The sequence below is a fragment of the Macaca nemestrina genome, chromosome 10, assembly GCF_043159975.1.
Source record: "Macaca nemestrina isolate mMacNem1 chromosome 10, mMacNem.hap1, whole genome shotgun sequence".
NCBI classification, from domain to species: domain Eukaryota; kingdom Metazoa; phylum Chordata; class Mammalia; order Primates; family Cercopithecidae; genus Macaca; species Macaca nemestrina.
In genome coordinates, this window is record NC_092134.1 from 82,541,571 (window position 1) to 82,558,518 (window position 16,948).

Here is a 16,948-nt window from a genome sequence, read left to right on the forward strand (position 1 = left end):
TGTCATTAACCTAAATGTCATTATGTGGCACATGACTGTATATAAAAGATTTGACCTTCCTCTGCACATCATCAGGAAAATGTGTATCAGTAAAATTCAGACCATAATTACCTTCTTCTTTTGTTCTTCCCCAGCCACTTATAAAACACTTTGTGTTTCCGTCCAGGATTTGGAAAACATCAAAAGGTAGGCAAATAGGCTGAATATAGTCATTATACCTCACTGCTTTTTTTAAGTGAAAAAGTGCAATATCATTTACATAAGATTCCAAAATGAAGTTTGGATGAACAATGATTGCTTTAATTTTTATCTTCTTGGTATAAGGATGGTGCCCATGTATATTATTAGTTCCAATCACAGCTCTCCACATTAAAGGATCGCTGAAAGAAAGTAAACATTCTTATTATAAACATCTTTATTTAACTAAGTACATATTCTTAACTTCCCACTAGTTTTTTTCTCATGTTAGATTAATAATAAAAAACTTTAATTCCAGTTTCATGTGACATAAAATATTAAATAACACAAATATCATGATCTAGGGAAGGAGAAAAAGACCAATGGGACAGAAAATTCAGAAACAGATTCAAGTACATGAGAATTTAATATGTTATTAAGGCAGCATTTTTTACCAATGGACAAAAGAATGAATTATTCAATATGTGGTATTGGGGCAACTAGCTGTTTGAAAAGAGAAATAAAATTAGATACCTGAAATAACACTAAACACCAAAATAAACTCCAAATGGATTAAATATTTAAATGTACAAATCTTCTTAATAAAGAGTTCCCATCTTTCAGAGATACCCAAAGTGGTATGTCTGAGTTTCGCTTCAAAATAATTGGAGGGAGAATGGTGAGGGTATAGGTGAAACAAGATCAGGTATCAGTTGATAACGGGAAGCTGGGTGATGGGTACATGGGAGTTCGCTAAAATATTTCCTCTAGTTTTATAATTTTTTTGAAACTTACTGGAATGAAACATTTGGGTATTAACTTATTATGTGAATGAAAAAACTAAACCAGCGCCCGGCTCAGTGACTCACACCTGTAATCCCAGCACTTTGGGAAGCCGAGGTGGGTGGATCACGAGGTCAGGAGATTGAGACCATCCTGGCTAACATGGTGAAACCCCGTCTCTACTAAAAACACACACACACACACACACACACACACACACACACACACACACACACACACAAAAATTAGCCGGGCGTAGTGGCAGGCACCTGTAGTCCCAGCTGTTTGGGAGGCTGAGGCAGGAGAATGGTGTGAACCCGGGAGGTGGAGCTTGCAGTGAGCCAAGATCGAGCCACTGCACTCTAGCCTGGGCGACAGAGTGAGACTCCGTCTCAAAAACAAACAAACAAACAAACAAACAAACAGAAAAAATATAGATGAATATATAACATTGACACAAGAAAGGATTTGATAAAGCATGATATTAAAGGTAAAAACAAGAAGCAACTAATGGATCTTGGCCATCTTAAAAAAGCAAGCAAACAAGCAAGCAAAAAACCAAACCCAAAACAAGTGAAACAATTAAAACCACAAGAGGTTAACAGTAGTTAACATCTGGAATCGAATTCGGAAGGAGGAACTTTCACTTTATACACTGTCGCTTACAGATAACTTTTCATCTTTCAAATTGGCAATGTTTATATGAGTGCGCACGTGTGTGTGTGTGTGTTCAATGATAACACTCAGTGCACACCAGTTAGAGGAACAAGGGTACTCTTACTCATGGCAGAAAGTATAATAGATGGGCAATCTGGCAACATGTATCAGTAGCCTAAACAAGCTGCATTACATTTGACTTGCAATTCTACTTCCTAGAATTTATCCCAAAGAAATAAAAGATGAACACAAAAATTTAGCTATAAAAATATTTACCACAGAAATTTTGGCACATCTACAAAGTGGAATACAGGAGCAAAATAGATACGTTGACATGGAAAAATGCTTACGTTATGTAATTTAATGAAAAAGGCTATTTCACAGTTTAGCTATATAAGCCTGTTCTATAAAATAATTTGCATATATGGCTAGAAAAATCTAGAAGACTATGTAACAAAAAACAGCTATTATTTCTAGGAAATGCAATAAATGATTCTTATTTTTTCTCATTTCTGTTTTCTCATTTTCTTACATTAAATACGTTATAGGCCGGGCTTGGTGGCTCACGCCTGTAATCCCAACACTTTGGGAGGCCGAGACAGGCAGATTGCTTGAGCCCAGGAGTTTGAGCCCACCCTGGGCAACATGACGAAACCCTGTCTCTATAAAAAATACAAAAATTAGCTGGATGTGATGGCACATGCCTGTAGTCCCACCTACTTGAGAGGCTAGGTGGCAGGATTGCTTCAGCCCAGGAGGTTAAGGCTGCAGTGAGCCATGACTATGCCACTGCTCTCAAGCCTGAGCAACAGAGTGAGACCCTGTCTCAAAAACAAAAAACAAAACAAAACAAAAAACCAAAAATGTTTTACTTGTTTTTTTTAAATATAAAACTGTACATACACTTATCATTTGACAAGGTAGTCTCACTCTTGGGTATTTACAGAAGTGAATTGAAAACCTACATTCACACAAATGTTTATAGTGGCTTTACTCATAATTGACCAAATTGGAAACAAATATCCTTCAGGAGTAGATGGATTAACAAACAGTGGTACGTTCATATGTATCTGGCCATTCTTGCTTTGTTATAAAGAAATACTTGAGGCTGGGTAATTTATAAAGAAAAGAGGTTTAATTGGCTCACAGTTCTGCAGGCTGCACAGGAACCATGGTGCTGGCATTGCTTGTGGTGAGGGCTTCAGGGAACTTACAATCATGAAGGAAGGGGAAAGGGGAACAGGAGCATCGCATGATGAGAAGGAGCAAGATAGCAAGTGGGGAGGTGCCAAACACTTTTATTTGTATGTTTTCCCTAACTTTTATTTTAGGTTTGGGGGTACATGTGCTGGTTTGTTACATAGGTAAACTGTGTGTGGCAGGGGTTTGGTGTGCAGATTATTTCACCACCCATGTGATGAGCATAGTACCCAATAGGCATTTTTTCAATCCCCTTCTCCACCCTCAAGTAGGCCCCAGTGTCTGTTATTCCCTTCTTCATGTTCATGTGTACTCAATGTTTGGCTGCCACTTATGAGAGATAACAACATGTAATATTTGGTTTTCTGTTCCCGTATTAATTTACTTAGGATAATGGCCTCTAGTTCCAGCCATGTTGCTACAAAGGAGATGATTTCATTCTTTTTCATGACTGCATAGTATTTCATGGTATATACGTGCCACATTATCCAGTCCATCATTGATGAGCATCTAGGTTGATTCCAGTCTTTGCTATTGTGAATAGTGCTGCAGTAAACATATGCATGCATGTGTCTTTATGGTAGAATTATTTATATTTCTTTAGGTGTATATCCAGCAATGGGATTGCTGGGTCAAACAATAGCTCTGTTTTAGGTTCTTTGAGAAATCTCCATACTGGTTTCCACAGGGACTGAACTAATTTCCATTCCCATCAGCAGTGTATAAGCATTTGCTTTCTCCATAGTCTTGCCAGCATCTGTTATTTTTTTACTTTTTAGTAATAGCCATTCTGATTGGTGTGAGATAGTGTCTCATTGTGGTTTTGATTTGCATTTCTCTGATGTTGAGCATTTTTTCATGTTTCTTGGCCATATGTATGTCTTTTGAGAAGTGTCTGTTCATGTCCTTTGCTCATTTTAAAATGGGGTTGTCTAGTGTTTGCTTGCTAATTTGTTTAAGTTCCTTATAGATCCTAGATATTAGACCTTTGTTGAATGCATAGTTTATAAATATTCTGTAGGTTGTCTGTTTACTCTGTTGATAGTTTCTTTTACTGTGCAGAAGCTCTTTAGTTTTATTAGATCCCACTTGTCAATTTTTTTGTTGCAGTTGCTTTTGGAGTCTTTGTCGTGATGTCCTTGCCAGCAGCTTTGTTTCTGGGTTCTCTAACCTGTTCTATTGGTCTATGTGTCTCTTTTTGTACCAGTACCATGCTGTTTTGGTTACTGTAGCCTTCTAGTACAGTTTGAAGTCAGGCAGTATGATGCCTCCAGCTTTGTTCTTTATGCTTAGGATTCCTTTGGCTATTTGGGCTCTCTTTTGTTCCATATGAATTTTAGAATAATTTTTAAAATTCTGAGTAAAACGTTGTTGGTAATTTGATTGGAATAGTGTTGAATCTGTAAATTGCTTTGGGCAGTATGGCCATTTAAACAATAATGATTCTTCCTATCCATGAGCATGGAATGTTTCTCCATTTTTTTTTTTTTTTTTTTTTGTCATCTATGACTTCTTTCAGCAGTGTTTAATAATTTGTTTTGTAGGCCGGGCGCGGTGGCTCAAGCCTGTAATCCCAGCACTTTGGGAGGCCGAGATGGGCGGATCACGAGGTCAGGAGATCGAGACCTTCCTGGCTAACACAGTGAAACCCCGTCTCTACTAAAAATAATACAAAAAACTAGCCGGGCGAGGTGGCGGGCGCCTGTAGTCCCAGCTACTAGGGAGGCTGAGGCAGGAGAATGGCGTGAACCCGGGAGGCGGAGCTTGCAGTGAGCCCAGAACGCGCCACTGCACTCCAGCCTGGGCGACGGAGAGAGACTCCGTCTCAAAAAAAAAAAAAAAAAAAAAAAAAGAATTAAAAAAAAAATAATTTGTTTTGTAGAGAGCTTTCACATGCCTGGTTAGATGTATCCTTAGATATTTTAATCTTTTTGTGGCTATTGAGAATGGGATTCATTCTTGATTTGACTCTCAGCTTGGATTTCATTGGTGTATAGAAATGCTGCTGATTTTTGTACACTGATTTTTTTAATCCTGAAATTTTGCTGAAGTTGTTTATCAGATCTGGGAGCCTTTGGGCAGAGACTATAGGGTTTTCTAGGTATGGAATCATATTGTCTACAAACAGAGATAGTTTGACTTCCTCTCTTCCCATTTGGATGCCTTTTATCTCTTTCTCTTGCCTGGTTGCTCTGGTTAGGACTTCCAGTACTATGTTGAATAAGAGTGGTGATAGTGGGCATCCTTGTCTTGTTCCAGTTCTCCAGGGCATTTCCAGCTTTTGCCCATTCAGTATGATATTGGCTATGGGTTTGTCATAGATGGCTCTTATTATCTTGAGGTATGTTCCTTCAATGCTTAGTTTTTTGAGGGTTTTTAACATGAAGGGATTTGAATTTTATCAAAAGCCTTATCTGTATCTATTGAGATGATCATGTGGTTTTTATTTTTAGTTTTAGTTCTGTTTTAGTTCTGCATATGTTGAACCAACTTTGCATCCCAGGAATAAAGCCTACTTGATCATGGTGGATTAGTTTTTGATGTGCTGCTAGATTCAGTTTGCTAGTATTTTGTTGAATATTTCTGCATCTATGTTTACGAGGAATATTGGCCTTAAGTTTTCTTTTTAGATCGTGTCTCTGGCAGGTTTCAGTTATCAAAATGATGCTGGCTTTGTAGAATGAATTAGGGAGGAGTCCTTCCTCCTCAATTTTTGAAATAGTTTTAGTAGGACTGGTACCACCACTTTTATACACCTGGTAGAATTTGGCTGTGAATCCTTCTGGTCCAGGACTTTTTCTGGTTGGTAGGTTTTTTTAATTACTGATTTAGTGTTGGAACTTGTTATTGGTCTGTTCAGGGTTTCAATGTCTTCCTGGTTCTATTTTTTGAAGTTGTATGTTTCCAGGAATTTATCCACTAGGTTTTCTAGTTCGTGTGCATTCGGATTTTCGTAATAGTCTTTGAAGGTATTTTATATTTCTGTGGGGTTGGTGGTACTGTCCCCTTTGTCATTTCTGATTTTGTTTATTTGGATCTTCTCTCTCTATTTTTTCTTTCTTTCTTTTTTTTTTTTTTTGTTAGTCTAGCTAGTGGTCTATCAATCTTATTTATTCTTTCAGAAAACTTTTGGTTTCGTTGATCTTTTGTATGTTTTTTTGTGTCACAATTTCATTCAATTCAGCTCTGACTTTAGTTACTTCTTTTCTTCTGCTAGCTTGGGGGTTGGTTTGTTCATTTTTCTCATTCCTCTAGGTATGATGTTAGGTTAATAGTTTGAGATCTTTCTAATTTTGGTGTGGGCATTTGGCACCATAAACTTTCCTCTTAACATTGCTTTAGCTGTTTGCCAGAGATTTGGGTATGTTGTATCCTTGTTTTCGTTCGTTTCAAAGAATTTCTTTCTTTTTTTTTTTTTTTGAGACGGAGTCTCGCGCTGTGTCACCCAGGCTGGAGTGCAGTGGTGCAATCTCGGCTCATTGCAAGCTCCGCCTCCCAGGTTCACGCCATTCTCCTGCCTCAGCCTCCGAGTAGCTGGGACTACAGGCGCCTGCCACCACACCCGGCTAGTTTTTTGTATTTTTAGTAGAGACGGGGTTTCACCATGTTAGCCAGGATGGTCTCGATCTCCTGACCTCGTGATCCACCAGCCTCGGCCTCCCAAAGTGCTGGGATTACAGGCTTGAGCCACCGCGCCCGGCCGAATTTCTTTAATTCTACCTTAATTTCAGCATTTACCCAAAAATCATTCAAGAGAAGATTGTTTAATTTCCATGTAATTATATGGTTTTGAGAGATGGTGGTACTGATTTCTATTTTTATCATGTTGTGATCCAAGAGTGTGGATGGTATGATTTTGGGTTTTAAAAATTTGTTAAGAATTGTCTTATTCTAGAATTGTCTTATTCTAGAGTGTGTGGTCTATTTTAGAGTATGCGTTATGTGGAGATGAAAAAAATGTATATTCTGTTGTTTTTGGGTGGAGTGTCTGTTAGGTCCATTTTGTCAAGCGTCAAGTTTAGATCCCAAATATCTTTTTAAGTGTTCTGCCTCAGTGATCTGTCTAATACTGTCAGTGGAGTGTTAAAGTCTCCCACTATTATTGTATGGTTATCTAAGTCTCTTCATAGGTCTCCAAGAACTTGTTTTATGAATCTAGGTCCTCCAGTATTAGGATAGGTAAGTCTTCTTATTGAATTGAACCCTTTATCATTATGTATTGCTCTTCTTTGTCCTTTTTTGGTCATTTTGGTTTAAAGTCTATTTTGTCAGACTGGGCGTGGTGGCTCATGCCTGTAATTCCAGCACTTTGAGAGGCCAAGGCGCATGGTTCACGAGGTCAGGAGTTCAAGACCAGCCTGACCAAGATGGTGAAACCCTGCCTCTACTAAAAATACAAAAATTAGCCAGGTGTGGTGGCAGGCGCTTGTAATCCCAGCTACTTGGGAGGCTGAGGCAGGAGAATTGCTTGAACCTGGGTGGCAGAGGTTGCAGCGAGCCGAGATCGTGCCACTTCACTCCAGCCTGGGTGACGGAGTGAGACTCCATCTCAAAAAAATAAATAAATAAAGTCTGTTTTGTCTAAAATAAGAATAGCAACCCCTGCTCTTGTTTGTTTTCCATTTACTTGATAGATTTTGCTCCATCCCTCTACTTTGAGCATGTGGATGTCACTGCATGTGAGATGTCTCTCTCTTAAAGACAATGTACAGTTGGGTTCTGTTTTTTTTTAATCCAACTTGCCAGTCTGTGCATTTTAAATGGGGTGTTTAGCCTTTTTACATTAAAAGTTAATATTGATATTTGCAGATTTGATACTGTCGTCGTGTTGTTAGCTTGTTTATGTAGACTTGATTGTGTAGATGCTTTATAGTGTCAATGGTCTATGTACTTAAGTGTGTTTTTGTGGTGACTGGTAATGGTCTTTCATTTCCATGTTTAGTACTCCCTAAGGATCTCCTGTAAGGCAGGTCTGGTGGTAATTAATTCCCTTAGCATTTGCTTGTCTGAAAAGGATCTTATTTCTCCTTCACTTACAAAGCTTAGTTTGGCTGGATATGAAATTCTCTGTTGGAATTTATTTTCTTTAAGGATGCTAAATATAGACCCCCAATCTTTTCTGGCGTGTAGAGTTTCTGCTGAAAGGTCTGCTGTTAGCCTGATGGGGATTCCCATTGTAAGTGACCTGCCCTTTCTCTCTAGTCGCCTTGATGTTTTTTATTTTACATTAACCTTGGAGAATCTGATGACTATATGTCTTGAGGATGGTATTCTTGTATAATATCTCACAGGGCTTCTCTAAATTTCCTGAATTTGAATGTCAATCTCTCCAGCAAGGCTGGAGAAATTTTTATGGACAATGTCCTCAAATAGGTTTTCCAAGTTGCTTGCTCTCTGTCCTTCTTTCAGGGATGTCAATGAGTTGTAGGTTTGGTCTCTTTACATAATCCCATATTTCTTGGAAGTTTTGTTCATTCTTTTTTCTTTATTTCTGTCTGAGTTGACTTGAAGAACTAGTCTTTCATCTCTGAGATTGTTCTCAGCTTGGCCTATTCTGCTGTTAATATTTCCAATTATTAAATTCTTGTGAGGTTTTTTTTTTTTTTTTTTAGCTCTATAGATCAGTTTGGTTCTTTCTTAAAATGGCTGTTTCATCTTTCAGCTCTTGTATTATTTTACTGGATTTCTTAAGATTCCTTGGATTGGGTTTCAGATTTCTCCGGAATCTCGTTTCTCTTCATTGCCATCCAGATTCTGAATTCTATGCCTCTCATTCCAGCCATTTCAGTCTGGTTAAGAACCATTGCTTGGGAGCTATTGTGGTCATTTGGAGGTAGGAAGAAACTCTGGCTTTTTGGGTTGCCAGGGTTCTTGCGCTGGTTCTTTCTCATCTGTGTGGACTGTTATTCCTTTAATCTTTGAAGTTGCTGTCCTTTGGATGGAGCTTTTTGCTTTTATATTCTTTGGTGCCCTTGAGGGTTTGACTGTGTTATAAGTTGGGTTTAGTCAACTGGCATCATTTCTAAGTGATTTTAGGTGCACGAGACTACGCTTAGCATTCCTGGACTGTGAGCTCTAATCGTGGGGGACTTGGACAGGCTCATGGCTTTGTACTCTGGCCTCTCATAGTCGGGCACATGCTGCATGGGAAGACCCGAGGTGTTCCTGGTCCACTGGCAACAAAGCTGCAATAAGGGATGCTGGCAAAAGCACTTTGTCTGGGCAGTGGCAGCAGGGTTCATGCTTGTGTGCATGTGCCAGCAGTAGCAGGGCAGTAGTGCAGCTGGGTCCACATGCGTGTGCACTGGTGGTGGCAGTGCAGTGGGGTCTGAACATGTGCCAGCAGTGGTGGGGCAGAGGCATGGCAGGGTGCACTGGTGGCAGTAGTGCTACACACTTTTTTTAGACAGGGTTTTGCTCTGTCACCCAGGCTGAAGTACAGTGGTGTGAACATGGCTCTGTACTGCAGTGTCAACCCCCTAGGCTCAAGCAATCCTCTCACTTCAGCATCCTTAGTAGCTGGGACCACAGGCATAAGCCACCACACCTGGCTAATTTTTAAAGTTTTTTGTAGAGGCAGGGTCTCACTGTTTTGCCCAGGTGGTTTTTTGTTTGTTTGTTTGTTTGTCTGAGACGGAGTCTCGCTCTGTCACCCAGGCTGGAGTGCAGTGGCATGATCTTGGCTCACTACAAGCCTCCCAAAGTGCTGGGATTACAGGCGTGAGCCACCGCACCTGGCTGACCAGGCTGGTCTTGAACTCCTGGCCTTAAGTGATCCTTCCGCTTCAGCCTCCCAAAGTGCTGGGATTACAGGTGTGAGCCAATGCACCTAGCTGGTGCTACCCACTATGAAACAAACAGATCTCATGTGAACTCACTTATCACCAAGGGAATGGTTGTAAGCCATTCATGGGGGATCTGCCCCCACAATCCAGTCACTTCCTACCAGGCCCCACCTCCAATACTGGGGATTACATTCCAACATGAGATTTGGAGTGGACACTCAAACTATATCATCATACAATGCAATACTACTCAGCAATAAAAACAAATAGTAATGATACACACAGTAACATGGATGAATCTCAAATGCATTATGCTAAGTGAAACCAAACTCATAAGGCTCCATACCACATGATTCCATTTATATGACACTCTGGAAAAAGCAAAACTATAAAGACAGAAAACAGATCAGTGGTTGCCTGGCAATGTAGGAGGGAGGGGGTTTACGTCAAAGGGGTATGGGGGGGAGTTTTTGGAGGTGAAGAAACTTGTTCTGTGCCTTCTATTTATTGGTAATCACATGACTATGCATTTGTCCAATTCACAGAACTGTACACTAAAAATAATGAATTTTACTACATGTTGTTATATCTTAATAAAATCATTTTTGTCATTTTTTTTTTTTAAAGGAATGATCTGACACACAAAACAGCATGGATGAATCTCAAATGCATTCTGCTAGGTAAGTAAGTCAAGCTCAAATGCCTATATATTGCATGACTCTGTTTATATCACATCCTGGAAATGGAAAAACTGTAAGGGATAAACGACAGATCAATGGCTGCCAAGGGTTGGATGCAGGGGCAGGGGTTGGCTACAAAGGGTCATGACAGGATTTAAGGTTATGGAACTGTTCTAAATCTTGATTGTAGTAATTACATGACTATCTACACTGTCAAAAGTTGTAGAACAGAACTTTTTTAAAAGGTAAATTATACTGCATGTAAATGAGGCCTTAACTTTAAAAAGAAAATAAGGCCATGAGTGAGAAAACTGAGAAAAGAAAAATAGATCCAAAAGGTTATTTCTACTAATGTGAGTTAGGACTGGCTGTACGAAAAAGCCTCTAAGTTTTAATACATATCAGTGCTGCTGGACCACAACATATTCTTTCTCAGTTCCAGTTACATAGAGATAATTCAAACAATATCCTCTTTCCCTTTTCTAGAAATATCCATTGGTGGCTGGATGCAGTGTCTCATGCCTGTAATCTCAGCCCTTTGGAAGGCTGAGGTAGGAAAATAGCTTGAGCTTAGGAGTTAGAGACAAGCCTGGGCAATATAGCAAAACCCCATCTCTACAAAATACAAAAATTAGGCATGATAGCACCCGCCTGTAGTCCCAGCTACTTGAGAGGCTGAGGTGGGAGAACTAATTTATCCTGGGAGATTGATGCTGCAGTGAGCCAAGATTGTGCTATTGCACTCCAGCCTAGGTGACAGAGCAAGACCCTGTCTCAAACAAATAAGAAGAAATACCCGCTGGTGCTTATATACCCATATCTATATCCTGTGCAAGGATGAGTGCCCTGCGCACTCTGTTGTCAAGGTGCTCTCATTTAATATATGACCCAGGTCCCCTGACCACAGCTCTCTGGGAAAGAGATAGGCCACTAATAAAGGTTTATTCATAAATTGAGCAACGGTGGTATCACCTAGATTGAAAAGCTGGGCTGGGATAATCAGATAATTCATCATGAAAATTGATGAGAAGGCCAGTTAGCAATAGGGGCTGAAGCTGAAAGATTATGAGATAGAATGAAGGACCATAACGTATCATGTATAAGTTCGTGTTATAAGGAAGCCATTCAGTGAAAGGGGAAAAAGGGCAAACAAAAAACAAAACGACGACGACAAAAACAATGCCTTCAGAGACACCTAGCTATAAACAGCTCCACCGCCAATATCATTCCTCATATGATGAATCTGGCTGCATATCAGAATCCAGTGCTTTGAAAAGGAGCCGAGACCATGACTGGTTCTTAGAGACTAAACTGATTTCTGGGTGGGAAGTGGGGAAGGCAAATCCAACACAGTGGCCAACAGGAAGTTGACGAGGGAGCTTGAAGATATCTACCAATGTGGAATGAAGTATTTTATAATAACAAGCATCCAATATGATAAAGCTCACTCATTGACTTAGCAAGGTTTTTTTTTTTTCTTTTTTCCTGACAACCTTTTATTTGATCAAGGGGCCTTCAAAATAGAAATCAACTTTCCAATAGAGTTTCCAAACCTGCAAAAAATACTTAAAAAGTTATCACCATAAACTTGATGAAAAAGGACAAGCCTGTCTTCCAGTAACTAGTGCGAAAAACTGGACACTAATAACTAAACTTGGCCAAGTAGTCCAGTACCTCATATTACTGGCGAAAGAACTCAGACCTAAGCATCCCCTTCATGCTGATCTAGTTGAAGAATATTCTTTTTTTTTTTTTTTTTTTTGAGATGAAGTCTCACTCTGTCACCCAGGCTGGAGTTCAGTGGCACGATCCCATCTCACTGCAACCTCCGCCTCCCGGGTTCAAGTGATCATCCTGCCTCAGCCTCCCAAGTAGCTGGGATCACAGGCGCCCACCACCACGCCTGGCTAATATCTTGTATTTGTAGTAGAGGCGGGGTTTCACCATGTTGGCCAGGCTGGTCTCCAACTCCTGACCTTGTGATCCACCTGCCTCCGCCTCCCAAAGTGCTGGGATTACAGGTGTGAGCCACCGCACCCAGCAGGTTCTGTCATCTTAATAATAGTGTTCTCCAATCCATGAACACAGGATGTATTTTCATTTATTTATTTATGTCTTCTTGTTGCCCTCCAGCCTAGGCAACAAGAGCAAAACCCCCTCTCAAAAAAAAAAAAAAAAAAAAAAAAAAAAGGGATGACAGAACCACCCAAAGCAATCTTTTCCCCAATATGGGAAAATGTGGATTTCCCCATATTGCTTTGTAGACTGTAAACTTTCTAAAGAGTTTTTAGAGTTTTTAGACTGAATGCAATGCCTATCAAAATCCCAATGACTTTTTTTTCAGAAATAGAAAAACCCATCCTAAAATTCATATGGAATATTAAGAGACTCCAAATAGCTAAAATAATCTTGAAAAAGAAGAATATAGTTGGAGGACTCACACTTCCTGATTTCAAAACTTAGTGCAGGCCGGATGCAGTTGCTCACACCTGCAATCCCACCACTTTGGGAGGCCAAACTGGGCAGATCACTTGAGCCCAGGAGTTTCAGACTAGCCTAGGCAACATAGTGAAACCCCGTCTCTACAAAAAAATACAAAAATTAGTCAGACATGGTGGTGCACACCTGTCATCCCAGTTATTCAGGAGGTTAAGGTGGGAGGATCACCTGAGCCTGGGAGATAGAGTTCACAGTGAGCTGAGATCATGCCACTGCATGCCAGCCTGGGTGACAAAGCAAGACTCTGTCTAAAAAACAAAACAAACAAAAACACCACCAACAAAAAATACTTACTACAGAGCCATACTAATCCGAACTGTGTGTGATACTAGCATAAGGACAGATCAGTGGAGAAGAACTGAGAGCCCAGAAACACACCCTCTCATATATGATCAATTGATTTTCAATGAAGGTGCCAATACCATCCAATGGGGAAAGGACAAACTTTTCAACAAATGGTGCTGGGAAAACTTGATAGCCACATGTAAAACAATGAAATTGTACCCTTACCTGATACCTTATGCAAAAAGTGACTCAAAATGGATCAAAGACCTAAATATAAGAGCTAAAGCTATAAAACTCTTAGAAGAAGACATAGGGGAAAAGCTTCGTGATACTGGATTTGATATAATGATTTCTTACATATTACACCAGAAACACAGGCAACAAAAGAGAAAAAAAAGATAAATCTGACTTCATCAAAATGAAAAGCTTTTGTGTATCAAAGGACACTATCAAGAGAGTGAAAAGATGACCCACAGAATGGGAGAAAATATTTGCAAGTAATGTGTCTGACAACAGATTAATATCCAGAATACATAAAGAACTCCTACAACTCAACAACAAAAAAAGCCCAGTTCAAAAATGGACAAAGGACTTGAATAGACATTCCTCCAAAGAAGATATACAAATGGCCAATAAGCACATAGAAAGATGCTTAACATCACTAGTAATTTGGGAAATGGAAATAAAAGCCACAATGAGCTACCATTTCATATTAATTAGGATAGTTATCATAGTAGTAGTGTAAATATAAGTATGGTAAGTCATAAGCTAGGAATATGGAGCCTGATATTCTGGATCTACTTTTAATCAGTAGGGAGGGCTGAGGGACAGAAGCAGCAAATTTAAGATACTGCACAGAGAGCCTTCATAGGCCTTGGGGACTACTTGGAGAGGTGAAGTGGGAGAAATTAGATAACTCTCTGGGTAATGGAGCTGTTGATGATGCTATTGACTGAGAAAATAGAGAAGAAATAGTATCAGAGGAAGGTAAATTCTATTTTGGACTTATTTAGAATGTGACTCCAATATATATGCATGGTAGGGAGCTGGAAATATGACTCATCAGGAGAGACCTAGGAGTTGACAGCATATGGTGATTGCTGAAACAGGTAGATCAGATATCTCTAGGAAAGAGTACAGAATGATAGAGGCCAGAGGGCAAACTCTAGAAAACACTGCAATGTAAAGGATGACAAAGACTCATCAAAGAAGCAGGAGAAAAAAGTAGAGTGGTGTCTTATAAATCAAGAAAAGAGATAATTTCAAGAAGAGGATGTGGTCAACATTGCCGAAGGCTGTAGAGGTCAAAAAGGATGGGAACTGAGATGAAGTCATTGGATTTGGCATGGAGGTGGATCTTTAATAGCATTTGGCCACAAAAATCAGACTGCAAATGGATTTTATGGGTCAATGGAGGTGAAGCAAAAGAGAGTCTCTTTTTCAAAGAGTCTAATAGTAAAGGCCAAATCTGGCATGTCTCTTATTTTCATACAGTCCATAAAGCATGTTTTTTACATTAAAAAACATTTTAAATATAGGGACAGGGTCTCACTATATTGCCCAGGCTGGTCTCAAACTCGTGGCCTTAAGTGATCCTCCCGTCTTGGCTTCCCAAAGCATTGGGATAACAGATGTGAGCCACCGTGCCCTACTCTACATTTTTAAATGGCTGAATCAACCAAAATATTTCATGACATGTTAAACTTATATGAAATTCAGATTTCAGTGTTCATAAAGTTTTACTGGATTATAGCCACGCTCATTCAATTACTTATTGTCAGTGCTGGTTTTCATGCAATTGTGAGAGAGACCATATGACCTTCAAAGCATAAAATATTGACTACCTTTATGGAAAGTTTACCAGCCTCTAATTTAAAGGATCCATGATCGGGCATGGTGGCTTACACCTGTAATCCCAGAACTTTGGGAGGCTGAGGCGGGCAGATCACGTGAGGTTAAGAGATCAAGACCAGCCTGGCCAACATGGTGAAACCCCCATCTCTACTAAAAATACAAAAATTACCCGGACATGGTGGCAGGCACCTGTAATTGCAGCTACTCGGGAGGCTGAGGCAGAAGAATCGCATGAACCCAGGAGGCAGAGGTTGCAGTGAGCCAAGATTGCACCACTGCACTCCAGCCTGGGTGACAGAGCGACACTCCATCTCAAAATAAATAAATAAATAAATAAATAAATAATAAAGGATTCCTGGGTGCAGGGCTAGGGGAGGGATAGCATTAAGAGAAATATCTATCTAATGTAGGTAGATGATGGGTTGATGCGTGCAGCAAACCACCATGGCACATGTATACTTCTATGTAACAAATCTGCACGTTCTGCACATGTACCCCAGAACTTGAAGTATAATAATAATAAAAATAATAATAAAGGATTCCTTTCAACAAACACACTGTACTATGCATAAGGCATTATGGCTATTTGCAAACATAGCTTAACTGAAAATGGGTGAAGTTAAATGGTCCTCTATCACTTCAAAATATCCCGTAAGAAAATAAAATAGTTGTGTTCTGAATACATACCTAGCGTCTTTAGTGCAGTGGGCAGCTGTGAGGACCCACCTCTCTCTCACTAGGGTTCCCCCACATACATGAGCAAGAGTATGATCATATTTAATCTGCAGGCTCACCACCCATGGCCATGCACCAGCTTGAGCTTCTGTGCCCCCTATAATCCGAGACCCTTGCAACACATCCTTAAGCGGTGCTGTTCCACAATCTAGAAATAAAAATGGTATATTATTTGGACTGAGCATCTATTATGTGTTACTTCCTAAGCTGAACGTATTAATGAAATCCTTTAAATTCCTATGTTAAACATAAAGCAAGCTAACATACCTGAGACATGCCCATATTTTGAAAGAAACTTGGACAGTTAAGACAAATATGCCATAATCGATTACTTACAAATAGACATGAAGTCAACACAATTCATTAATTTTAAAACTCCATTCCCCAAAAATATAAAAATAACATTTTTGGGCCACGTATCACCTTCTTCCCTGTGTGAAACAGCAGTTAAAGAGCCTGGACACGGTGAGTCGAGAGCTGCAAATTCTCATGCTCACCATTTCACTTGTTGGGCTAATTTTTCTCACCTAATAGCACTCCCTTTCAACTCTTTATCCCCTGACTTATTCATATATAAAATGAGGATGATAAAACCCAGAATGTTTTGAGGAGAAAATACAGATTCACAATACAAAGTGTCATTTTACTATTACAACTACTGTTATTATAACCTGTTGAGAAACTGCTTGGGTATGTAAAATTTTGGTTAAAGGCCATTGGAACACCAGAAAAGGAGAAACCCGAATTCAAAGACTATACCGGTGGGGAAAAGGTAAGAGAGGCCCCCCAGAGACAAGCGCGAACAGGTACTGCCCTTTGCATGCGCCCCTCCCTGTCTCCGCCGCCCGAGCCTCTTGCGGGCTGCCTCCGTCTGCTGGGAACCAGCGGCCCGTTCCAGCGAGGGGCCAAGGCTGTGCCTTCCGGGGGGCGATTTGTGGTCTGAGTGTAAGTGAGAGCTCCCCACAAACAACAGCGCCACGCTCAGGAGCCGCAGCCGCATTTTGGAGGTTGGTGAGCAAGATGGCGGCAGGTTCTTCCCACCCGCCCCGGGCACGCGGGGCGCGCGACCTGGCCGGGAGGCGCGAGTGCGGCCGGGGGGTGTCGGAAGACGAGGAGTAGGTCAGTTTAGAAAGAACCCCTCACTCTCAAGGTCTGATCGGCTTCCTCATCCACCGCTATCCCCCAGGTGATGTCTGATCACCCTGGCCTGTCCAGCAAGAATCCTGTTAGGTCGGTTAACCGGAATCCCATTACTCCTGATGCTCCCTCTTAGTAATTTTCCATCCACTGACC

The 16,948-nt window shown here is 40.4% G+C and overlaps 1 protein-coding gene across 2 annotated transcripts in view; it reads right to left on the bottom strand.

Annotated features, from left to right (window-relative positions):
* The window catches only part of LOC105474362 (transmembrane serine protease 12), a 45,693-nt gene extending 28,985 nt beyond the window's left edge, over window positions 1-16,708 (bottom strand). Inside the window, exons 1-3 of one of the 2 annotated variants that reach the window (XM_011728978.3) lie at window positions 16,415-16,708; window positions 15,608-15,803; window positions 112-380 (exon numbers count right to left, since the gene is read on the bottom strand). In XM_011728978.3, the coding sequence (XP_011727280.2) occupies window positions 112-380; window positions 15,608-15,803; window positions 16,415-16,655 (706 nt within the window). In that variant the 5' untranslated portion in view covers window positions 16,656-16,708. The remainder of the gene's footprint in view (window positions 1-111; window positions 381-15,607; window positions 15,804-16,414) is intronic. The other variant, XM_011728979.3, reaches the window with a different exon arrangement.
* Between the last annotated feature and the right edge of the window lie 240 nt (window positions 16,709-16,948).